This window comes from Primulina eburnea, chromosome 7 (genome assembly GCF_022965805.1).
Source record: "Primulina eburnea isolate SZY01 chromosome 7, ASM2296580v1, whole genome shotgun sequence".
NCBI lineage: Eukaryota > Viridiplantae > Streptophyta > Magnoliopsida > Lamiales > Gesneriaceae > Primulina > Primulina eburnea.
This window is the reverse complement of record NC_133107.1, coordinates 4841546-4867792: the sequence shown is the minus strand read 5'-3', so window position 1 is coordinate 4867792 and position 26247 is coordinate 4841546. Positions and strand designations below refer to the sequence as shown.

General features: G+C 35.1%; 3 protein-coding genes across 3 annotated transcripts; 1 reads left to right on the top strand and 2 right to left on the bottom strand.

Annotated features, from left to right (window-relative positions):
* Window positions 1–2271: 2271 nt before the first annotated feature.
* Window positions 2272–10178, bottom strand: LOC140836041 (acyl carrier protein 3, mitochondrial). Its single transcript, XM_073201455.1, has 3 exons — window positions 10041–10178; window positions 2843–3038; window positions 2272–2680 (listed from the first exon to the last, which is right to left on the bottom strand). The coding sequence occupies exons 2-3, from the start codon at window positions 3035–3037 to the stop codon at window positions 2489–2491; spliced, it is 387 nt and encodes a 128-aa protein (XP_073057556.1). The 5' UTR covers window position 3038; window positions 10041–10178; the 3' UTR covers window positions 2272–2488.
* Window positions 10179–10981: 803 nt separating this feature from the next.
* LOC140836829 (oligopeptide transporter 3) lies at window positions 10982–14640 on the bottom strand. The gene is made up of 6 exons (XM_073202655.1): window positions 14052–14640; window positions 13677–13774; window positions 12634–13203; window positions 12116–12371; window positions 11847–12029; window positions 10982–11766 (listed from the first exon to the last, which is right to left on the bottom strand). Exons 1-6 carry the CDS (start codon window positions 14547–14549, stop codon window positions 11149–11151), a joined length of 2223 nt encoding a protein of 740 aa, XP_073058756.1. The 5' UTR covers window positions 14550–14640; the 3' UTR covers window positions 10982–11148.
* Window positions 14641–22246: 7606 nt separating this feature from the next.
* On the top strand, window positions 22247–24767 carry LOC140836828 (pentatricopeptide repeat-containing protein At4g16390, chloroplastic). The gene has a single exon (XM_073202653.1). It carries the CDS (start codon window positions 22325–22327, stop codon window positions 24410–24412), a length of 2088 nt encoding a protein of 695 aa, XP_073058754.1. The 5' UTR covers window positions 22247–22324; the 3' UTR covers window positions 24413–24767.
* The last annotated feature ends 1480 nt before the right edge of the window (window positions 24768–26247 follow it).

Here is a 26247-nt window from a genome sequence, read left to right as displayed (position 1 = left end):
TAACAATAGAAAATATTTAGAACTTGGAATTGTGTATTGAGTTGAAATAATGGGTTTCAAAATAGGTTGTGATTCTTGTATTGTTTTCACAATCACATGCATTATTTGTAGTCACCGAGAAGCCACCTCCAAAAGCCACAATGAATTGATGACATCTCTTCCAAAAAATTACATGCCAAAAGACACGTTGTTTGATTTTAAAAAACTGAAAATTACAAACTGCATGTGGCAGTTATGAAATCAGGATTTTACCTTTTTATCTTATTTAATTATATTGAACAAATTATAACATTAACTGGGCTGGTTATGGAGAAGAGAAGCTCTCTACTGTTGTGATCAGTGGCAAACTTCTTTGCCATGAAAGCACAGCTGCAAATCCCAGAACTTCTGTCCATCCAAATCCAGTCTCGGGTTAGTTAGTTTATTCTTCAATCTCAACTATTTCTGCATGTGTAGTTTTATTTTGTATTGATCTTTTCTCCAAAACGCCTCACCCGAGTTGACAAGCAAATCCTACGAAGCTAATACCTCATGTATTTTCTTTCCTTTTTGTTTTTATAAGTTACTATATCTATATTATCAGATATTATTAATAAAGGGAGATGGTGAATATATAGTTTCGGTGGGTTTTTTTTAATATTCTAAAATTACTCTTACACCAACGTATTATTAATAGAGTGTCAAGTTTTTAATACAAAATGCATGTAGCTTAGCTAAGTGGATAGAGTGAGAATGTAAGATTTCCTAAGAAGTAAGTCAATAGGTTCAACTTTTAGTTGATTCATTTTATCGAACAACTCCCTTTTTATTTGTTTTATCCTTTTTTAGAATTTATTATTTCAAAATTTCGGTTGAGTCTCTTGGTATTTTTTCATAATTATGGTACGATTCTCATTTAAATATAAACTAAATTAATTATGAAAAAGGGTATCTCACTAATTATATTAAACCATTTATCCTAAATAAATGCATTTCAATCAATACAGGAAAAAGGCTTACATTTAATCTTACAAATATTTTGAGATTACCTAACCATATTTCAAAAAAAAAAAAAAAAACTAGTATTTTAGGAGTAGGGAATAGGGATCGTGGGAAAGGATTGATGATATTGATCAGAAGTATTTCGAATCTTCTATTTTAATTATTGTTAGATCTTTTAGTTTTTCAAGCAAACGAGATATGATAAGAATCTTTAAAAAAATATATGTCTACGAAACTATTGGCGTCATATTTCCAAACCATTTGGCGTTATTACAGTTCCAGTATTTCATAATTACTAGGTTGATACTATTTTAAATTAAGCATCAACAAGTTAATCAAAAGAATAACGTGCAAGTATGGTTTCTATATGGAGCGTTAAGCTACCAAACCTTGTGATCGACAAGTGACAACTTTTCAAGTTTTAGTTTATTTTAATTTATTTTAAAACAGCTCGGGTTCGAGACTCAATTGACACAAACATCGATAGCTTATAGATCATCTAGTACAATAATCCAAATTTAAAACTAAGTCTCAGTGACTCAAGTGTAACGAATCACTTCCTCAACTTAAATTTAAAAAGAAAAACTCATGGACAGGCTTCACCTTATGTGTGTCACCCAAGATTATGTAACTCAAGTATGAGATTACACAAAGGAATATAACAACAACAAACCTTGAGTTAATATTTGTTGCAGGTGCTTCAGTGGCTGTTTTCTGTGGTACAAGCGGGAGGAAAACAAAGAAAACAATGGCCAAAGGTAGCACAGATAAATATGGAGAATTCCAAATCAATCTTCCATCTATTCTCCATGCAATTCCGAATTTGGAAAAAGTATGTTTTGTTAAAGCCGTTCATCTCCCAAAGAGTTCTTCCTGCAGACAAGCTTTTACAGGGAAACACAAAGGAATAAAACTTATATCCGTAGGTGAAGGTATCCGTACTTATACGACACATAACATACACTGATGTTCAAAACATCGAAGGGGACGAATAACGAAAGCAAGATACAAAGTTGGAGCCTATTGAGATATTCCACGGCTCGTGCAGACGACACTTTAGTTGTAGAGAATTACAAGCTTCAAAGGGTTGTTTTAAGTAGGATGACAAGCTGTGTACCTGAAATGGGGAGAGAGAGAGAGAGAGAGAGAGAGAGATGAGAGACGAGAGAGAGGAGGAGAGAGGAGAGAGAGGAGAGAGAGGAGAGAGATGGAGAGGAGAGAGAGAGAGAGAGAGAGAGAGAGAGAGAGAGAGAGAGAGAGAGAGAGAGAACTGATGTACAGTGTGGTTGGTTTGGTTGAATATAAGATACACTAGTGGAACTTCTCAACAAACACAAAAATCCAGTGTGCAAATATACTATAACTACAAGTAAGATTAAATTCATTTCAATTTTGTGAATAAAACACACACAATAAAAAGGAAAAAAACCATTGAATCGGCAACAATGACAATATAGCACACAAAGAAACACACGTAGCTTGGATATCACTTGCCCAGTAAGTACAATTAAGAAGTCTCCGAAACTTTCTCACTGGGACAAGAAGTAATATATTTCGCAACATCAGCACAGCAATTAAGCTTATCAGCTTCTGCATCAGGTATTTCAACAGAGAATTCTTCCTCAATAGCCATAACAAGTTCAACTCTATCCAGACTGTCGAGGCTCAAATCCTTTTGAAAATCTGCCGTTTCTGTGACCTGCGAAGTGTGATATGAAGAGTATGTTACTCATTTTCCTATCATTCGAAACATGCACTCACAAAATTTAGGTTCAGCATGTCATAAAGGGTACTTCTAGTTGGATTATTAATCCTTAGAGGAAAATAATAGCAGCACAAGAAATAATGTGTTGCTTATTACCTTAGCTTCATCAATTTTGTCAAATTTCTTTACCAACCCAATAACACGATTGATCAGCTGATCTTGGTCAGTGCTGTGGTTACGGAGCAGTTGCACATGCCTACACATGCCATACAGATATTCTCCATTCGAACGCCGATTTGAATAGACCCCAATTTTCACATGACTCAAGATAGCATTACGCAAATTTAGCATGCTGTCAAAAAAATTGGTGAAAAACTAGATACTCAAATCTGTTTGAAAGAACAGTACATTAAATTCATGAATAGCCTAAGCACAAAAGGAGAAAAAAATACAGTAAAGCTCATATAATAATGCTAGTATAGCATTAATGAGCACATGGCTTTCTTCTTCCTAATGATCTCCTAGAATAAACAAGGATGGATCAAACCACGCAAATTTTGAATTTTTTACCTGTAAAAAGATCAGTGAAGCTAAAAAAATTATGCTAAACAACGGCAAATAAGGTTTGTGGATGGCTTAAGCAAAAAAAGGAAAAAAAAAAAGAAGAAAGAAAGCTCCGAGGAAAATGGCTAATATGGCACAAAATGGTAAGAAATGGTTATAATCCAGGATCGATCCAAACTTTTTAAATTTCTTCCAATGAACCTTTTTTATGTTAAAAAAAGAAACATTTATGCAAGAAAATATCCGTTCCACACACACATATTTCAATACAAGGAAAACTATGTCCCAGCCTTTCACTTGACAAGAAATCCAGAGCATCGAATTCATGAAGCATAAAATCATTCCTATTGATAAGCCCAAATCTTATAGAGATTTTTAGGGATTTTATTTGTGCTTATCTAGGCTTTTTATCCCTAATTATATGCTTAATTGAATTAATAATTGTAGATTTAAATAAAAGAGGAACAATGATTAAATTTGGAAATAAAATAAATTTACAAGACTCCAAAGAAAGAAAATACCAAAGGAAAATAAATAAAATATTCTTATATTTTATTATCTTGATATTATTGAAGTTTTGATAAAGATTGAGTCTCATATTTGAAAATAAAATCTACAATCTTATTTACAAGGGTTAAGCTTGACATGGGCTTAGAAGGAAAGAAAGAAGGAGGCCCATTGAGCAAGGATAAAAGAAAAGGAGGCAGAGGAGAGAAGCGTACAGAAAAGGAGGCGCACAAAAGAGAAAATATCAGCGCGGAAGAGAGAGGCAGAGGAGAGAAGCGTACAGAAAAGGAGGCAGAGGAGAGAGAAAGAAAGAGAACAGAATACCACACGGAAGAAGAACACCAGGGAGAAGGAAGAGAGAGGAGAGAAGCGTGCAGAAGAGAGAGACAAAGAAGGAAGGAGAGGGAACGGAAGTGCAGAACAAAGGAATAGCAGAACAACGCGGAAGAAGGAAAAGAAGGGAGGAAGAAGGAAGGCAAAACCAGCGAGGAATCCCTCACACACACTACAAATCACTGAGAATTCCTTCCACTCATTCTTTATTTTGTTTTCTTCTATGAACTTAAATATGTGTTCTCACTTTTCTTTTGAATTCATGGAATAATTTTCTTTAGGCTAAGACCACAATAGGACCAAACAATACTTTATTTGATATTTGTTTTATTTTCATTATATTATTTTTCTTGATTTTAATTATTGATTGATGTTAGTTTAATATTTCTTGTTAATAGCCTGATCAACTATTTACATGTATGTTGATTAATCACGACTCGGAAGATGATTGATTAAATATAGCAACAAAGACATCATCAACACATGGTTAAACTGACTAGAAATAGTATTCGGTTTCAGTGTGCGGTTTTAGGTGAAAACTGAAATTCCACGAAGATTTAATGCATTTAAATCTAATTAAATTCAATTAGAAATAATTGGACTGTTAGACTTAAATAGGTTTATTAACTCGAGGAATCGTTTAATAAATAAAATTGGGGATTTCACCGTGATTGTCAAAAATTAAATAATTAATTGGATTTTAACATGTGTCAACATAGTAGAGTTTGGTACCGTTGTGTGTCTTAGTTATTTATTTGAATTTGAATCCCTCCTTGATATATGAATCCGTCGTTTTTAATTGCAATTATTTTATTTAAAGCTTAGATTAATAATCCACATATCATCTTTTTATTTATTTCGTCTAGCTTAAGTTAAGTGATAAAAATTCTAGTAATTAAATATTAGTCTCTGTGGGATCGATACTTGGACTCATCTTCCATTTATTATAACTTGACCTAGTCCGCTTGCTAGATTTGTTCCCAACCGAAATTGTCGGTCAAGTTTTTGGCGCCGTTGCCGGGGACTAATTTATTTAATATTCGAATAAATTACTTATTTGATACTAGACATTTTTTGAATTTTTTTTCTATTTTATTTGATTTATTTTTATTTTATTGCGAGGTACTTCAAGATGGATCATCGAGGAGTGTTCACGAATTTTGCACAACAGTACTCGGAACCATTCTATGCTGCTTGGGGGAGATTCAATGATCTTGCAAACAACTTTCGGTTTCACGATTCGTCAAACTACACTCTTATTCAAATTTTCTATTTTGGTTTGGAGGAGGCAACAAGAAGTTGGGTAAATTATGGAGCATTGGCAACTGGTAGTCACTTATTTGATAGAGAATACAGCAGTGCGATGCACTTGTTGAATGATATGGCAGATTTCGACTACCACTGGCATTGTGATCCTTCACTGCAGGGTTGGAGTCACCAATATCCTCCACAATTTTGCCCCGATTTTGTAAACCAACCATTTGAGCAACAAGAAGAGCGTAGTGCACATTTAGATGAAATCATAGCCCAGTGGAAGAAGATGGTCAACTCTTTGTGTTTCATCGATGAACAGATTGAGCTTCTAATGCAACCAGTGTCCGAAATCAACCAAGAGGACGAAGCGATTTTTGTCGATCAATTAATGACCAATCAGGTATGGGTGAATGATGACAACTCAAACAATAAAGGTTTGGAGAGTGATTCAAATCATGTAGAAATTTCATCTGAATCTGATCTTCCACAAGTATTTGAGCTGAAGGAAGAAGAATTCTTCGAGGAATCCATACGCAAAGATGAGGCAGAAGTGAAGTTGGAGGATTTAGAAGAACACAAGTCGAAGGATTTGAACTCATATATGGTCTTAACATATATTCCACCAGCAGATTCTTTATTTCCATCAACGCAAACTCAAGAATATTACATCCTTTACGAGCTTTATCATGGATTGGATTGTTCTTCCCCTAATAATCAATTTTTGCCAAGTGTTGTTGGAGCGACGAGCTTACAATGTCAATATCATGCCAAGCTTGAGGGCACACATAATCAAGACCCATATGTAATATCGTATGATACTTACTATGGGCGGAAGCCGCTATTTGAAGGCTGCTTCTCCATTATCTAGCTATAGACAATCAATTTAGCGCTTGCTGGGAGGCAACCCAGTGAATTATTTTATTTTATTTCGTTTTATTTTATTTTATTATTAATTTTTTTTTACTTTTTCAGTCTGTTAGTTTAATTCTCTGTGATTTTGGTGTGTGTAGGGAATATTGGAATGAAGTAAGATGCCTTAGACTTTGGAAAAGCTAAACTGTTGAAATAAAAGATTTCCAGCACTGAGGAATTCTACCATCCCCATGTAGCACTCCATGGAATTGAAAGCAACACTGTCAGGGAAGTGCTCTCTCACTATTCTACATCCAACTTTTATATTCTTTTTGAATAGCATTACACTGAGGACAGTGTAAATATAAGTGTGGGGGGGAATTTGTATTTGGTTTCACAACACTTAGCATGTGCTTAAATGTTTAATCCTCGAGCATGAAATTTTTTTTTTTCTTTGGTTATTCTTTGAGAAACCGCACTTGTGATTACATGACACACTAATTGATTTTCTAGATTTTTGATCACTCGAGAGATTGAATCACACCTATAATTGATTGAGATGAGCTGTAGTTGTAGCCGAAGGATTTGAGCACAAACTAGTTTTGTATCATATTTTGAGACATAATCTATGCACTTTAGGTCATACTTATATGAATTAATCGTGAATTGGTAAAAGGAGAGCTCATGAAAAAAAAAAAGAAAAGAAAAAATCGAAAAAAAAAAGAGAAAGAAAAGAAACAATCTAGAACTTGTCTGATTATCTTTCGAGGCGAAAATACGGAGGAGAATGACTTAGGGATGATTTAGGCGATTTTTGGACCGTTTGAGCCTTTCGAGCCTACCAAATGCATCATTCATACCCCTAGTATCCCCTTTTGAGCCTAATAAATCGAATGGAGTGTGTCAAAGACATACAATTAGCCCCCATTCGTATTCTTTCAAAATCCCACATCAACTACCCAATTTAGCATATACACTATTCCTCTACCTTAATTTTGAGAGAAATAAACCCCTTTAGCTCTTTAAAAATTTTTAATAACTCCCATGTGTTGATATTTGATAAGAAAAAGTTGGAGGAGTTTGAAAAAAATCATGAATAAAGTGAAGGGGATTGATGAAAAAAATATATGTAATGAAAAAAGAAAAGATGGAAGAATGTTGTATGATGTGATGATTGAAAAACCTAAAACAGAATGTCGTTGATGATTGAACAAATATGAAGGAAGAGAAAAAAATATGGGGGAATATGAACAAAAGTAGAAGGAAGATGAAAAAAAGATGGAGGAATGATGAAATTCAATGAGGAGGAAAATAAGAGATGAAGGAATGCGCTGAAGGAATAATTGTTTATTTTCTCTCATTTTGAATCTCCCTACCTTTATTGTAGCCGTGAGCCGTGGCCTAACATTATAAGCTTGAAAAGACCTATTGACCGGGTCATATTCCTCCAACATTTAGTGGAGAAAGATATGAAATATAAGCTTATGGAGAGTTTCTTTGAAAAAAAAATCCAGAAAATATGAGCATTCCTTGAACTAAAACACCTTTGAGGAATATGAGTTTTGACTTCCACACTACACACGTCTCATTATCTTGATCTTTTCTAGTGAATGCTTGAGTTTTAAAGTTGCAACGAAAGTGAATTTTATGATTTTCGACGTGTGATCTTTTGATTGAGTGTGACGGAATTTGGTAGGTTGAAAAGTGTTGATTGTGTCATTTGTTGTGGTAAATCATTGAGTATTCCTTCATAATATTTTTATTCTCTGATTTGTTCGAGGACGAACAAAGGCTAAGTGTGGGGGGATTGATAAGCCCAAATCTTATAGAGATTTTTAGGGATTTTATTTGTGCTTATCTAGGCTTTTTATCCCTAATTATATGCTTAATTGAATTAATAATTGTAGATTTAAATAAAAGAGGAACAATGATTAAATTTGGAAATAAAATAAATTTACAAGACTCCAAAGAAAGAAAATACCAAAGGAAAAGAAATAAAATATTCTTATATTTTATTATCTTGATATTATTGAAGTTTTGATAAAGATTGAGTCTCATATTTGAAAATAAAATCTACAATCTTATTTACAAGGGTTAAGCTTGACATGGGCTTAGAAGGAAAGAAAGAAGGAGGCCCATTGAGCAAGGATAAAAGAAAAGGAGGCAGAGGAGAGAGAAAGAAAGAGAACAGAATACCACACGGAAGAAGAACACCAAGGAGGCGCACAAAAGAGAAAATATCAGCGCGGAAGAGAGAGGCAGAGGAGAGAAGCGTACAGAAAAGGAGGCGCACAAAAGAGAAAATATCAACGCGGAAGAGAGAGGCAGAGGAGAGAAGCGTACAGAAAAGGAGGCAGAGGAGAGAGAAAGAAAGAGAACAGAATACCACACGGAAGAAGAACACCAGGGAGAAGGAAGAGAGAGGAGAGAAGCGTGCAGAAGAGAGAGACAGAGAAGGAAGGAGAGGGAACGGAAGTGCAGAACAAAGGAATAGCAGAACAACGCGGAAGAAGGAAAAGAAGGGAGGAAGAAGGAAGGCAAAACCAGCGAGGAATCCCTCACACACACTACAAATCACTGAGAATTCCTTCCACTCATTCTTTATTTTGTTTTCTTCTATGAACTTAAATATGTGTTCTCACTTTTCTTTTGAATTCATGGAATAATTTTCTTTAGGCTAAGACCACAATAGGACCAAACAATACTTTATTTGATATTTGTTTTATTTTCATTATATTATTTTTCTTGATTTTAATTATTGATTGATGTTAGTTTAATATTTCTTGTTAATAGCCTGATCAACTATTTACATGTATGTTGATTAATCACGACTCGGAAGATGATTGATTAAATATAGCAACAAAGACATCATCAACACATGGTTAAACTGACTAGAAATAGTATTCGGTTTCAGTGTGCGGTTTTAGGTGAAAACTGAAATTCCACGAAGATTTAATGCATTTAAATCTAATTAAATTCAATTAGAAATAATTGGACTGTTAGACTTAAATAGGTTTATTAACTCGAGGAATCGTTTAATAAATAAAATTGGGGATTTCACCGTGATTGTCAAAAATTAAATAATTAATTGGATTTTAACATGTGTCAACATAGTAGAGTTTGGTACCGTTGTGTGTCTTAGTTATTTATTTGAATTTGAATCCCTCCTTGATATATGAATCCGTCGTTTTTAATTGCAATTATTTTATTTAAAGCTTAGATTAATAATCCACATATCATCTTTTATTTATTTCGTCTAGCTTAAGTTAAGTGATAAAAATTCTAGTAATTAAATATTAGTCTCTCTGGGATCGATACTTGGACTCATCTTCCATTTATTATAACTTGACCTAGTCCGCTTGCTAGATTTGTTCCCAACCGAGAAATTGTCGGTCACCTATGTTCATCAGTATGCCTCCATGAAGATCAATCGAGGAGTTCAACTAAAGCACTACTACTGGTGCAAGGCTGCCAGAAAATTCTGGCACAGAAAAACATATCCGCAGTATAAGCCCAATGCATACTTATGGTAATTCTTAACATAAAATCCGCCCTTTCATGCGATATGAAGCTGTAAAACACCTCAAATATGTTCGTTCCACACTCAAAATTGGAGGAACTAACAAGGTCGCAGCCTTGTACTAATTTAAGCAAGTATACTACACCAAGACACACATAAAGAAGAAGAAAATGTGTGTGCGTGAATTTCGAGAATGCACACACGATCATCCCGATAAATAAAGCTACGGATATTGAATTCAACTGGTAAAACAACGAATCAAACAGAGTACGTTGCGAGGGAAAAAAAATGCAGTAAGGAATTCGATAAGCAAGGAGTCATCACCTGTTTGTTATATTGTCTCAAGGTGAATACAAATGAGGCGAACAATTTCGGAGGGGAGGGTAAAATATAAGGGGCCTGCTACTTATAGAAATGGATAACAAGAACTTGCGACGGCCCGGGTAAACCAATCACAAGCCGTTTTTTAACACAGGCTCCAGTGGACCGTGTTTGATAATATGACTCTACTCTCGATGTCACCTAAGCCAGACCAAGTCAAGGTATCCAAAAATATTCAAAACATAACATACTATCATATAACGGACTTCAAGCGAAATATAGATGAATATCAATGACAAATATTCTCAATATGATATGTTCAGTGATATCTATATGTTTAGATTAAAATAAAAATGTGAGTAAACAAAATATATATTTTATTTTATTAGCTCGAAAATAAGTATAAATTTAGGTTTAATAAAATTATCATTATATCAATATAAATTAAATTTGAAATTCATCAAATATAAATTCACCTAAACAATCGAACGTTATCTTTCAATCTCCCCTAACTTCTCTCCAAATAAGCAAAATATTACAATGATAACCAATCAATCACCTTTTTATTATGATGGATACAAAAGGTTTTCATAGTGCAATTGCTTGTCATAATTCATGTAGTGTTTGGTGTATGTGTTGATTGTTGATTGAACCATGTCTACCTATCTAATCAACCAAACCAATCAGTGTCAAAATGAACAATACATTGTCCGAGACAGCAACTCAACGCAGTTTCATCCTAGTACTCAAGATCCATATTACAGGAACTTGTAATAGAAATCATCATCGAATAATGTACTATTCTTACTGATGTGCATGTATCCACATGAATCTCAAATAGAACGCTACGTATATTTGTTCACAAATGCATTTGCTTTTCTTATCTTATCAGTAACTCATCATAGTTCTAGAATATTGTAAGTAGCTGCTGAAAAAAAAAAAGGTTTTTAGATTTGAGATATGCTGAACCACAATTATTCAAAACCGAGTCGAGCTTTTGTACAAGAAGTTTTAGTATCTCCTTCATCTTTCACGTCAAATGTGTGCCGGCCGCAGACACAGAACTTTAGTTGCATCTTCGTAAAAAACTTATAATCTGAAGCCTTTTTTTTTATCTAAAAACTGGGCACCCTTTAACTACGATCCCCGGTGCAGTGGGACATGTAGCCAAAGGGCAATGGTCTGGACTCGATCCCCACCATTTCACAATCTTTCCCTCATTCTGCAGGGCAAAGAACAACAGAACACCCATGAAAGCTGTTCCGGCATCCAATGCAGCAGATAACACGTAATTATACTTCTGCCACCATTCTTTCCTGTACTTGAACACAAAGTAGTTGAATATGGTTCCGGTCAGAATCCAGCTAGCTATATTTGTGGGAGTTGCTGGTGGCATTCCAGCGAACCCGTAAGATATAACAGGTATGTTGATCAAGGGAATCCATTTCTTTTCGGGGAAAATTCTACTCAGTATCCAAATAGGAAGTGGCAACAGAGCTCCTATGAGGAACAACCAGACCAAGTTTCGGTACATTCCTCCTGCTCCGAATAGTCTTTCCGGTCCTATGAGACCCCAGATGACGGATGCATCAAATGTGACTCGAAATTTGGGACACGTCCAGGGGCTCTCAGGATGTAAAGCCTCAACGTCACAGATGTTCTCGATGCTTTCCATCATCCACCACGCGACTCCAAGGTTCACTACACCAGAAACTAGTGTTCCCACCAGCTGGAAAAAGAGGAAACTTTGTTATGAAAGAAATAAATTATTTCACATTCGAGAAATGAAATGAGTTCTGGTGTGTAAACCTGAGCTGTATACATGCATCGAGGTGGGATTTTCATGTAGTGCCCGAGTTTGAGATCGGCTAGGAAAGACAGAGCGTGTATTGTGCTGATTCTCCCGTAAATCTTGAAAAGAAGGTTCGCTATTGGTTTTCCTGGGAGTATGAAGCCAATTATGAACTGCGCGATTATGTCATACCCAGGTTGCTGCATGGTTTTTCACTAAAAGTATGAATTCGACTTCCTCCAAAAACAAGGTTACGATTTATAGGGAAAAACGAGTCGTTTATTACCTGGTTGGTGGTGGCTTGAATGACTCCAATCGGAAGAGTTACGACCCAAGCTAAACAGAATGCAAGTATCAACCCCCACCATGGAATCTGCACGTCATCTTTCCACACAAAGGACATCATCAGGGACAACGCCATGCTTCCGACTAATAAAACCAGGTACCACCATTGAGGAACTTGCTTGTATCTTTTCATCAATCTCGAATGTATATCTAGTTTAATGTTCTTTACAGCAGATTTACTCTGCCTCCATATATCACTACACAATATACATCAAGAATGGCTTTTGAATGAGTTTCAAATGATATCAAGTGCTTTGGGATTTTCCGAAAGCACTTGAGAAAAACAAAAATAAAAAAACCAGAAAATATGATTTTCACTTTTTTGCTTACCATCTTTCTTAAAAAGATAAAGAATATATTTTTTCACTACCATATTTAAACATAAATCTGCTTCAACGTTTTTAAGTTAGTTCCTTTCGTTTCTGAACTTGATAAGAGTAAATTTCCGAAGTAGCTAACCTGCCATGGAACAAGGCCACATGAGTGAGAGTTGCTGTAAACCTTGCGAACCCTGATCCAATGGAGAGGGCGAAAAGCGGGCTAAGGTAGAGTTTGCTATAGTTATCATAAGCAGCAACATTAAGCTCATACTGTGGGGTTAAAATCTTGGTAGTATCATATTTCTGTCCACTAGAAGTAAACAGCTGGTTTGAAAAGATGGGGAATTTCCGAGCATCAAAAGTATTGAACTTCCAGTAGCATACAGGGACGATGATGTATATAAACATGACGAATCCGACCATAACATTCAGAATCGAATAAAAGGGTGTCACCAAAGGGCTGCCATGGTAAGCAGAAATGCCAGCCCAGTCAAGAGTGAAGGCACCGACACCAAGACCATGGTATCCCGAACCGATTTGCTGGGCTGTGATACTATGAGGCCACACCCAACATACCCAAGAGAAAAAGGTTAAAATTTGGAACAGGTATCCGGGGAATAAGTAATAGGTAAAACTGGCAGCCATGAATATGAGGAAAAATTTCATTCTTGTCATGTCTGTTGACTTGGGTTCCTTTTCGTGAAGTGCCCTGCAAAAGGTTACGTGACAACACAATTTTTCAGCACAACTAGTATTTGATTCTTTGTGGATTGCTACGTAAAAAGTGAACTAGTTGACGAGTAATCTTCACTATAAGCATTATTTTTGGAATGTAACAGTTGGAGAATTTGGAACTGATTTTCCATTCATTAATCATACTTTTCAAAGGGAATATCGTCCATTCGTCCACTGAACTTGGTTCAACAAAGATGATACTCAGCGTCGTCTTACAGTTTGATGAGGTCTTGATCAGGCCTCTAATTAAAATTTTGTATCTAGTTTTTCTAAAAACAAAAATTTCATATGCATGATCCACAAAAATTTTATTATTTTATCAAGAAAAGTTGCATATAAAGTTTGAATCATTTTTGGGAATGCATTGGGGATCGAACCAAATAACAGCATTAAATCATGCATCACAATGAAACACTTAGCCAAAAAAATCTAAAGACAAAAGCAAACCTAAAGAGAGAAACTTGAGCAAGATTAGATGGCCACCACATCTCAACTGGATCCACCAAGTATTTCCTCAACATTCCAGCCCATCCATATCCCACTATCTGCGATCAACGAATTAGAGGGTAAACTGCAAAGCTTTACTAGGACTTCAGATCTTGGATTCAAGTCACAATGAGAAAAAAGTCCAAAGCTTTATCAATTATTCAAAATGACAGAGATTTAGACCCATTTTCTTATAGCAGGTATTCGATTTTTTACCCGAAATTTTACATAATGAGAAGAAAGAGACGCCAAGAACAAGATCGGAGCCATAAGTAGTAAAGAAAAACATTTAAAGAACCTCTCGAGCAAAATATTTCAACACACTTGCGTACGTACCTGAGTTGTCAAGACAATTAAAAGAGCGCATAGAAAATTCAAGTTCTGCTTATAGTAAGTCTTCATCACAGTTATGGCACCAATCGAGTACGCATCGCCGCCGCCATACGACACCCCGCAATTGGCCATTACCGTTATAATCACGTGCTCCTTTATGTTAAATGGTCCCGGGTTAAGACTGAAGCTCCACCTCCCGAACACCGTGAAAGTCCTCTTCGGCAGCATCGCCGCCATGAACTTGCCGAGGGGCAGCGCCAATATTTGCATGAGAATAGCGGAGATAGTCAAGGGTTGCGTCCTGTATATGAAGAATGTGTTGAAGAAAATCAAGATCGTGCACAAGGCTATCCCAAGGACCCATGCACGGAATGTCATAACGGGGAGCGTCGGGTCGTCGGTTTCCGGCACCACCAGCGCCACCTCCTCCACGGAGCATCTATCTTCGGCCGCCTCCTCGCCGTTGGCGGCGGATTTGGTGGTGGCGGAGTTGGATACCATTACTCTACTGTTTGTGAGAGCTTAAACTTGCAAGTAATGATTTATTGCTCTACGATAATACATTTGTTGTTGCTTCGTGTGGGTGACTTACCTATATATATATAGTATGGAAGAAGAAGAAGAATAACTATTAGCTAGCAAGGTGCCATTCTTTGATTAAACGCTAGCGGCTTGTTTGGTCACTTTTTTGTTTTGTAGTTTATTTCCCTAAATAAAAAATAATAATAATAATAAATATTTTATCAATTATTATTTTTTACTTTCTATCAAAACAGATAAAATCAACTACAATCTTTCAAAATGAATATAATTAAAATATTCTTTAAAATACAAAATATATAATTTTGAAAACAAAAATGAAAATTGATTCAACTTAATAGAATTAGCATATTATTTATAATCAAATTACTAAGAGGATGTTTGGTCGAACTTATAAGTTCTAAAAAAATAACTTATAAGGTGGTTTAAAGTTTATAAGCTCTCGTAATTTGTTTGATAAAATAAATTGCAAACAGTTTATAAGCTGTCAAAATAGGTTGTTTGACAGCTTTTAACCTGTAAAAAAAAGTTGGGACGCCCCAGATTTTTTTTATATTTCAATTTCGAAGATATCATTATATTTCTTCTTAAATCTCCACTTTATTTTCATTTCTTTAATCTCCACTTTATTAATTGGCCTTTATTTAATTTAAAATAAGGTTATGTTATATCTTTTTATTAGGATATAAAAAACAAAGTGTTAAGTTTTATTGAGTAAGTTAATAAATATAATTTTTTTAATCAACATTTTAATTATGAGATAGATAGCTCGGTAGAGAGTAGTCAATTTCGAAATATATAAAATTAGTGTGAAATAATTATGAAAAATACGATGAAAAATAAAATAATAATAATTGATTTTGTTTTCAATAACAAACCAAACATAACCTATTTTGTTTGGTCCCCCAAACCTACCTTTATTTTAAGAGTGAGTCTCATGTGAGATCGTCTTTTGGATCTTAATCTGTGAGACGGGTTAACCCTACGGATATTCACAATAAAAAGTAATACTCTTAGCATAAAAAGTAATACTTTTTCATGGATATCAAAATAAGAGATCTGTCTCACAAATACGACCCGTGAGACCGTCTCACACGAGTTTTTGCCTTAGTTTAATCCGTACTAATCACCAATAGAACTCAAGAGGGAAGGATTAATTCGGACTAATATTATGTTATACTCTATTATTATATTTTGTGATTGAATCGATGAAGTATTGCTTGGATGGTAAAATTCAAGGTGATTTCAAATCTATAAGTTGTACAATTTTAATGGTAATTGTATATATATATATATTATATATATATATATATATATATCTTTCTGAAAGAACTTTTATGAGCATAACGGTAAAGATTGTGTGTATCATATATAAGTATTGTTTCGAATGATGTAATACCTTGTGTTAACATGCAGTGACATAATATAACACACAAATAAATAACTTTAATTAAAAATAACACATAGATCACGCACAAGTAAACATATTAGTGTGCTATTTCAGGATAAGATAATCAGTAAAAAGAAATCGAGTTTATAAAACCAATACTAGTGAAGAAACAAAAAATTATTTTTCTTAACAAGTAAAGAAGCAAAAATAAACAAAACACGAAAATGCAAATATGCGTGACCGAAATTCAAAGACGCATCAAAACAATTCTTCAATCAACATTTTGTACGTGTAACGTCTCCAAAACATCACGACAATACAGTGAAACAACAAAGATTTGTCTTTTTGAATTCTTCAGAAAATTCTCCCGAGCTTTATCTTTGTTATCTTTTATCTCGCTCATCTTGCTTATCTTTTGGAGCATCAATTATTCTTTAATATATATAGACTTGTGTTGATCTAGATATGATTATTTAAATTTCTACAAGATAAGAAAATAGTACATCATTAGAAAACAAATTCTTTTAATATTAAAGATCAAATTTAAAATATAAAAAATTCAATATTCTAGAAAAATAAAATTCTTATGCTAAATCATGTCAAAAAAAAATCAGAAAAATATTGTGTTTTGCAAGGTAAAACACTTTTCTTTCACTTTCCAAAAAAAAAATTCATGGCATCAGTTCATATAATATATATCAATATATAGAGAATTATAGCAAAGAAAAGAATTGCACAAGTGAATTCAACTTCATCTCAAATTAACAACACCAAGATTATCGGTGACTCGAAGTGAAATTCGAAAGTTATTTACCTATCGATTTCTATTAAACAAGTGTTGGGATTCAAATTTTGTGAATAAAGAAACCAACACTTGGCAAGTTTTTAAATACCAGATCCGACTGAGAGATTTATAGACAATAAAAATGATATATATTTTAATACTTTGTGTAATTTTGGAGCTTGATTAAAGTATATAATCCCTATGTATATTGAATATTTATTTTGACAATAATATAACTTCTGGTTATCATTTTCCTTTGCAGCAATTAGCCAATTAAGTCATGATTACATGGGAAGAAAAGTGGAATACGTTGGACTAAGTAATAGGGGATAACCAAAATGCAAAAAGTTTGTGCTTTTTGGCCTTCTACTTTTGGGCGTGTGTGCGCCACAAGTGGTCCGGACCTGACACACTTTTGGACCGCAGTCGCACGTACCAACCCACGTAGGACCCGACACGTATATCGGGTTTCAATCAGGGTACTGACGGACCCTTGACACCGTCACCGGGGGACCATAGCGTTCGCCTATTACAACATAGACGGGACCGTTAGTTCTGACGACAAGTACGTGCCGCAAGTGTGTTTCATTTAAACAGCATAGTTTGTTCTTAATGCCCTTTTTAGAAGAAAAAATGGGCTGACCGTTCGTACATTGGCTATCAAACGAATCTTAGTCTAGGCTCTTGATTATACGACCTTTTGAAATTGAGACTATGATTTTCAATAAATTTACTGATGATGTGTGAGTTTGGGTCGACAATCTATCTGAGCAGAGAAGTCTACTTTTTCTGTAAAGATTTTGACATGATGGGATGGATATGACCTGATATGATCTCCTGGGTGGTCCAGGTGCTCAAGGTTCACCAAGTAGATAAAGAATTTATTGACCGCAATAAATTGCAATGTCTGTTAAATGAGCAAACATGTGTATTACAATGCATGGATATTGTTCCTGATTAAACAGCTGTTCATGTCTCCTGTTCACTGAAAAACGGTTGTTAATCTATGATGTTTCATCTACAACATAGAAAAATTTACATGACGAGTTGATAATCCAAATTCCAAATACTAAAATTCAGCAAGAAAGAAACACTTCAATAACATATTGGTGTGAAAGAAGAGGAGCCAGAGCTGCACCAGTTGATCAAAATCTGATAAGAATCTGTCCGGAATCTGACTAGTCGACAACAGAATAGACCCCCCCACCAATTGTGCTAAACATTGTGAACCCAACTTTTCAGTTGGTGGGTACCAATCAGAATAAAGCTGCTGTTTAATGTTTATCCTACACTTGAGAATTGTCAACGCTACTTCACTACATATGAAATACAACTACTTTAATTTCATATCAAAATACCACTAGCTAGCTTTTGTTGACAGAAATCCAAACCACTTCGAGTTTTGCCGAGTTCAGGCAACAGTGCTCAAGTTGACCCGAATCAGTAGAAAATATAATGAAAAAGGGGATTTAAAGAGTGATCCTATCCATTCGATTCAGTCATCAACTTATCTATCGATGGTGAACGCTGGCCGAGCTAATTGTAGTTTTACCTTTTGGAAGTTGAATGCAGCTTCCTACAATTTTGATTAAATCGACTCGAATTTCGCGAGTTTTGGTTCTATCCATTCGATGCATGTATTCAGTCTATACTCTATCAGTTTGTGAATAAACTGAACATGTTCGTCATACAAATAAAGTAAGTAAGTTTTACAACAAAAATATGTAGTTGGCAGGCAGCAAATAGACCCACCTGGCTGCCTTCACCACTAAGCGTAAGACTTGCATGAAAGTCGTGATCGAATATGTCAGGATGGCAGCGACAAACGCATGGAACAAAGACAGCGCAGTGAGTGGCGGCTACTTGCTCCATCCCCACATTTTTTCTGAGCTATGTTTATGTATGTGCATTTCTAAAGTGGAACTGTGGGGGGCACACGTTATAATTGGATGTTTGAAAACGATCGATGCAACAATAATTGTACGCATCATCTTTGATTTTAACTTAGATTACGTACGTTTCTGGTGAGAACCCAAGATATTCCAAGATAACAAATTCAAGGATGTAGTTTCGGTTGGCGAGCTATCACAACACAATGAGCCGTTTATCGAATCGTTGCAATTGATGTTCGATTCCGAAGATCGAGAATGTTTAATTCATAGGTTCTTAGTAATGGTGATTATATATTGTTAGATGTCTTGCATTGGTTATATAAAGTGTTTGAGAATTGTATATATGGAGTGGATAATTCTCCACTATCGAACTAGCTTTTATGGTTGAGTTATGTCCAAGTTTCAATATTAAAATAATATTTCAATCAGATTCATATCCTTGCCAATGCTCATCGTTATGGAATTATAACAAGTTAAATCTTTATTTATGAGATTAAAAATATTCAAACACGTGATAGTTTTTTTTAAAAATATTGTTTCTAAATTGGTGGAGAAGTTTGTTACAAATTGGATCTCTGGCACTAGAACTTGTTACAAATTTGAAACATTGATGTCAGATTAAATATAAGTCATCGACAATAAATTTAAATCTTAGGTTTGAAAATTTTTAAACTTTTAGTTTCAAATCTTTCAATCCAATGACGAAACGAGGAACAACTGATATAGAGCTAGCATGTAGTGTGCTAGAATATTTTTGTAATGTAAGTATCAATTGTTCGCTGTGAAATTTAAGAAGACATCCCTTGGAAATAATCTCTGAATACCGGTGATTAAAAAAAATTCATCAAATAATTTCGAGTTCGAAACTCAATTATAACAATGCTAAAAAAATGCAATCAAATGTGTTACATGGAGAGCCTAGAATAGATAGTTTATAGGAGAAACATATATTTCATTAAGTTGAATTTATAGGAATCGGGTTTCAAATTTTGGGCTTAAAGAGTCCAGCCCATGAATTTCTGTTGGAAATCCGACAATTTACCATTCATGTTGGTGGATTTCATTTGGTTACGTACTATATATAATTGGGCCCAAGAGGCTAACGTAAATTAATATACGACCCCAATTTATATATTCTTCCATCTTCACATTGAGTAAACAAATTAGATTGAAATATTAATTATTATTTTTCCGATAAATCACAGTATCGCATTTCAACGTAAAATAATTATTTTAAATTTAATTTTTATTGATCTAAAAAATCATTCGATCATTGATGTCGTAACCAAATATGTTATCCGAAATTAGTGGATCCAAGTAATCAATCAAGTGGTGTAATACATTTGTCCAACATCTTAAAAATTAAATATTTAAAATGAGTTTATAATGGCTTATAATGGATTTCTATAACAACTTGGGTTAATCATTTTCGTAAAACGTAACGAATACGAAGTAGTTGCTATAAGGGCTCATTGTGCAGTAACGCATGTGTGAGCCCAGACTCAGGACGTGACAAGTGGACGGTCAATCTTTCGGTGGTTCTACAATTAAACTATGTAATTGTCCTATGCGGTACAAATCACTTTAGAGATGTTAAAAGATATCGAGAAAAATCTTTTGTCGCTCAAATCAACAATCACCTCAAAATATATACTCAACAAACTAAAGAGTTTTTAGAGCATAAAATGATGATCTACCTTGATTATGGAGATGACTACTCTATCTATAGATTTTCCAAATGGATTATGGATTTGAAAGCGTGGCTGATTTTTGGGCTAAAGTTATTTAACAATTGTTTGGCCTTTTCTTTCCTTGTCACGTCCAAAACTAAGACACGTCTTCGACATTAGTTTAACAATTTAAAATCGCGAAACAACAAATCATAAAGTACATAGAACAAGCAAAAGCCAATATATTACATAAATTAGGATTGTTTTTGCAGTACATGACATAAATACAAAAACGATAACGTAAAACTAAAATCACAAACCCCAACATATGTGTTATTCATCATCTTCCAATTGATCTTCTTCCTTATTTGGGGAATGAAGAAAGGGGGTGAATGTTTGGAGAAACACTCAGCATGTAAAGACCAATAGTACACAAGATTATCGAAATATACATATAATATGAATTCAAAGGTGACATGTCGCAGAACATGTCCCAACATGCTAAAGACATGAGACAAACAGAATTCGAAAGAAGACATCAAAATATATCATAACTGAAGCATAAACTCATACAAAACATTGTCATTAATTTCTTTATCCATGGTATATTGATCAGTCCATAATTGTTACTCTTCTAAAGAGCGAACCATATATCGGTTATTATAACTCACCGCAACATAGTCTTATCTTATCATGCTTCAGAAATTTCCTAACCACTTTTAATTCAAATCATAACAGTGCATTTTCAAGATTTTATAGCATAAAAAAGTAATCACGTAGAATGAAACATATACGAAATCAGATGACACAAAACGAGTAGTCTACGATTGAGTTTTTGAGAACAGAAACATCGTTATTTTAAAACATACATGAATGCCCACTTACTCTTCTGTGGAATTAAACGTGGCTGGAAGTTGCTGGAATGGTCGAGCACTAAGGATTTTGAACTATCGGACTTGTGTAGAATTCGATGCTCAAAAGCTGCAGTATCTACTTGGCCTTTGACAACGGCTCTTTGCCCGGTTCTTGGACAGAACTTCAGCCACTGAAGTGCTTCGAAATTGATCAGAAAAGGGGCACGAAATCTGCTGCTCTTCTCGCTCAAAAATACCAATGTTTGAGTGATATGTTGGTGTGATTTTTCTTCTCAATTATTGGGGTATTTATCGGGGACTAAGACCAGCTTAATAGGCATGATTTTAAGGTTGTCACAGCTCATTTTAATGTCATTATCAGTCATGAATGAGCTATTACAAAATTGATATGAAATGTTGCAACAATTGGAATTGTTTCAACCTGCTCGTGCAGACAGTGCCTGCACAGTCAATGAACGGCCCAGATCACTCCACATGAGTGATTTGGGCCCACTTCTATGTAAAAAAAAATGACTCGGAAAAATCCGAGCCGTTGGATCGACACTTGCGGGCAGTGTCCGCAGAGGTAGAGTCGAGTGAACCCAACAATTGGTCTAATGATGTATTTAAATTAACCTTTCAAATTTCAAGAAATATGTGTCAAGGTGTTTAAATTTCGAAATTATGGCTGAATGAATTTTGAAAGTTGGCTAAATGAGCTTATTGCAGCTTGATCAATCATTCATTTAATTCTCTCTTCAAATTTTCGAAAATTGCAAGTAAAAAGCTTGTACATGACTTTATGTACATGGAATCTCGTGTCTTCACATTTCTAAATTATACTAATTATAATTTTCATAAATAATGTTAACTTAATCGAATTAACTACGATCCTAAAATAGTTAATATATTACTCATCAATCGTTTAATATTTTAAAACATATATTTCAAAAAATATATTTTATTTTAATTACAACACAACACACGCAAAGATTCGAGCTCCAAAAGAGCCTGGAGGAAATATAGATATTTGTGAAGGGCTATTTTGGTCTCTCAAACACGACTTGATAAGCTAACAAAATCCAAAACCTCGGCACTCACACACACACAACCGCCAACACTGTGAAAAAGAGGAGCAGAGCAACAATGGCGTACATTCTCAGTGCTCCGACATCTGCTTCAGTGTACCACGAAATCCATCTCTTCTTCCCCTTTATCTCCACTCCAAGTCTGCTTCAACTCAGACCACCACCAAAAACTCTCAAATTTCACTCCCCGAAGCCTTTCTTTAGCGTCACCCATGTTTCTTTGCAAGAACAGACAGTCGCCATTAACTCAAGAGATGCTCACAGCCCAGATGAAAAGGCCATATCTTCATCGAATCCTAACGTCTGGGTCAACCCGAAGAGCCCCAGAGCTTCGAAATTGAGGAAGAAATCTTCTGATTTCAGGTACGCTTCGTTAGTGAAAGTTGCGGAGTCCTTGGATTCTTGTGGATCAGTTGAAGGGGATATATTGAGTGTTTTAGGTACTCTAGGAGACAAGATTGTCGAACAGGATGCCGTGATTGTGTTAAATAATATGTCGAATACCGAAATTGCATCTCTGGTTCTTAATTATTTTCAAGAAAGATATAAAATTAGTGGGCGGGTTGTTTTGTATAACGTGGCGTTGAAAATATTTAGGAAGTGTAGGGATTTGAATGGAGCTGAAAAATTGTTTGGTCAGATGCTGGAGAGGGGGATCAAGCCAGACAATGTTACTTTTTCCACCATAATCAGTTGTGCTAGACATTGTAATTTACCTGATGAGGCTGTTGAGTGGTTTGAAAAGATGCCATCTTTTGGGTGTGAGCCTGATTATGTCACTTACTCGGTGATGATAGATGCTTATGGGAGAGCAGGGAACGTGGATGTCGCTCTAAGTTTGTATGATCGGGCAAGGAGTGAGAAATGGCGTCTTGATGCCATAACTTTCTCTACTTTGATTCGGATCTATGGGTCTTCAGGGAATTTTGATGGGTGCTTGAATTTGTACGAGGAGATGAAGGCTTTGGGGGTTAGACCTAATGCAACTGTTTATAACACTTTGTTGGATGCAATGGGGAGAGCCAAGAGGCCGTGGCAGGCAAAAAGTATCTGTCGGGAGATGCTGAGTAAAGGGATTGAGCCTACTTGGGGTACTTATGCTGCACTAATTCGGGCATATGGCAAAGCTCGATACGGTGAAGATGCACTTGCAGTGTATAGAGAGATGAAGGAAAAGCAATTGGAGTTGACTGTTATTTTATATAATATTCTTTTGTCAACTTGTGCTGATGTAGGATTGACTGATGAAGCTTTGGAGATTTTCAAGGATATGAAAAGTTCAGGGACATGCACTCCAGACAGTTGGACATTTGCCTCCATGATCACCATATATTCTTGCAGTGGGCAAGTTAAAGAGGCTGAGGCTACGTTGACTGAAATGTTGGAAGGTGGATTTGAGCCTAATATCTTTGTCTTAACTTCACTTATCCAGTGTTATGGAAAAGCTGGCCTTATAGATGATGTTGTGCGCACATTTGATCGGCTGTTAGAGTCAAAAATAACTCCTGATGAGAGGTTTTGTGGGTGTCTTCTTAATGTCATAAATCAAGCCCCGAAAGAAGAACTCAGTAAGCTGACCGGTTGCATTGAGAAGGCTAATCCCAAGCTCAGTGATGTTGTCAAACCCCTCGTTAATGGAGAGGATATTAAAGGAGAAATCTTCAAGAAAGATGCTGGTGAGCTCTTTAATTCAATTGGCAGTGATGTCAAAAAAGCTTATTGCAATTGCTTGATTGATCTTTGTGTCAATCTAAACCAGTTGGAGAGGGCTTGCGAGTTGTTAGACCTTGGGCTTACACTTGAAATATACACTGATATAATGTCTAGAACTCCAACACAATGGTCTTTGCATCTGAAAAGCCTTTCTCCAGGGGCAGCTTTGACGGCACTCCATATATGGATGAATGACTTGTCCAAAGCTCTCGAAAATGGCGAGGAATTACCATCTTTGCTCGGTATTAACACAGGGCATGGGAAACATAAATTTTCCGAAAAAGGCCTAGCTGGTGTTTTTGAGTCGCACTTGAAGGAACTTAATGCTCCATTTCATGAGGCGCCCGACAAGGCTGGCTGGTTTTTGACGACAAAGATCGCTGCAACATTATGGTTGGAGTCCAGGCGTTCCCACGAGGTAGCTGCTGCTTAGATGAAATTCTTTTAAGCTGGTGCCATACTGCCATTAAATCAGCGGGGATCTTTAGACAGGCATCATAACGGTATCTTTTGACACAAGGCATCACAATGGTATAAAGTGTTTCTCAAACTCATTTCCCTAAATTTATTCTGAATCTGCTACCAGAGGGAAGTTTTGTATTGTTATTGAATGCAATATAAGGTATATGAGCTGTTGAAACCAGTATTAGTTATCAATTTTAAATCATCCTAGAATGGATTGTGGAGGCATAAATTTCCTACGGGATATTGCTAGCGTACAAGCCAAAAGCTTTATGAACTAAAAGAATTATCAAATTTTCAAAATCTGAAATGTATTTTCTTTCTTAGTGATGTCCAAAGCACAAATCTATGGCAGAAGAGAAAAGGCTGAGGCATTTCTCCTTCTAAATATATAACCTATTCAGGATTCAACAGATCAGCTTTTGTTAGCATTCCTGAATGATCGATATCAACAGATCAGCTTTAATAGATCAGCTTTAATAGAAAAATCGCAAGTGATTTTTTAGAAAATTAACGACTAGGATAAATACATGTTTTCCTACTCATTTCATGATATGTCGATGTATTGAAAAATATTGTGTTGTAATTGAGAAATTAGATGCAAACGTATGATTAAAATAGACGTTTATTTTAAGATAAACATAGAATTTATTTTAATATTTTTAAAATTTGCAATATGATTTATCAAGTTAATTGTGATCGTTTATTAATTGAATAATTATTGTAGGATCAAGCGCTTACTATTAGATTAAAAATTATAGTTGTTAATTTCTTTATATTTGTGTTAGCGCAGAATGCACATACTACGGTGTTAATGAGTCGGACTGTTATGCTAACGCGGAGAGATGTGAATCAATCTGTTAGTGCTTTTGCAACTCGCTATTTTGGCGGGCCACTAAATTGTCAACCCACACAACCCTTCATTTTCCTATTGTCGATCATATCCTAGTAAAGACATTATTACCCGATAAAATCTGATGACATTTTTTTACGGTCACCTAGTCAACCTGATCAAGCGACACAACATCAACAATACGACGCACCGGAACTTTTAAAAAGTTACTCATCACAGTATTCCTCACACTAATGCCGGCTTAATCCAATAATTTTAAAATCTGATTTATTTGTATATTAGAGAAATAAAAAATGTAAATAAAATGTATGTTAAGGTTCCAAGCGATCATTATCCCGAAATAGTAGTTGTTATATGTTTGTGGCAAGTTTCTATAAAGTCATTTCATTCGCAAGAAAAATGTATGTTAAGGTTCCCAAGCGATCATGATCCCGAAATAGTTGGTACGGTGAGCATATTCTATCCAACAGCCGATAAGAGTTGAAGCGTGTCAGTGATGCGTTTCCTATCCTTATCTGTTGTGGATGTGTTTGATTGAGTGAATTAAATAAGGATGGATTAATAGTCAAATATTTATCGTTAAAATTTTAAGTTGTTTTAATAATCATTTTGACCTGGTTTAAGATCTAATTTTATAGATAACTATTTGATTAATAAAATTGGATCTTAAATCGGGTCAAAATGATTATTAAAACATCTTAAAATTTTAACGATAAATATTTGACTATTAATCTATCCTTATCTAATCCACTCAACAAAACACACCCTATGTATAGGTTTTAACAATTGACACTTTCTTCCTCCTTCGTTCATAAGAACTACATCAGATGATATGTTTCCTATCCTTGTCCGTTGGTTTATTTGGAACAGAAAAGATAGAGACATGTTTACTTCACCATATCACGACCCTTAGGTTTGATCAAATGAAATGATATTGTTTCGTGGCAAAGGAC

Bases quoted from the DNA above. Each gene is read 5' to 3' on its own strand.
- LOC140836041 (XM_073201455.1), bottom strand. From the start codon at position 3,037: ATGCTAAATTTGCGTAATGCTATCTTGAGTCATGTGAAAATTGGGGTC. The intron at 2,681-2,842 runs GTAATAAGCAAC...CACACTTCGCAG, and splicing joins ACAAAATTGATGAAGCTAAG to GTCACAGAAACGGCAGATTT.
- LOC140836829 (XM_073202655.1), bottom strand. From the start codon at position 14,549: ATGGTATCCAACTCCGCCACCACCAAATCCGCCGCCAACGGCGAGGAG. The intron at 13,204-13,676 runs GTTTGCTTTTGT...AACCTTTTGCAG, and splicing joins GCTCAAGTTTCTCTCTTTAG to GGCACTTCACGAAAAGGAAC. The intron at 12,372-12,633 runs GTTAGCTACTTC...TATATTGTGTAG, and splicing joins GTGGCCTTGTTCCATGGCAG to TGATATATGGAGGCAGAGTA.
- LOC140836828 (XM_073202653.1), top strand. From the start codon at position 22,325: ATGGCGTACATTCTCAGTGCTCCGACATCTGCTTCAGTGTACCACGAA.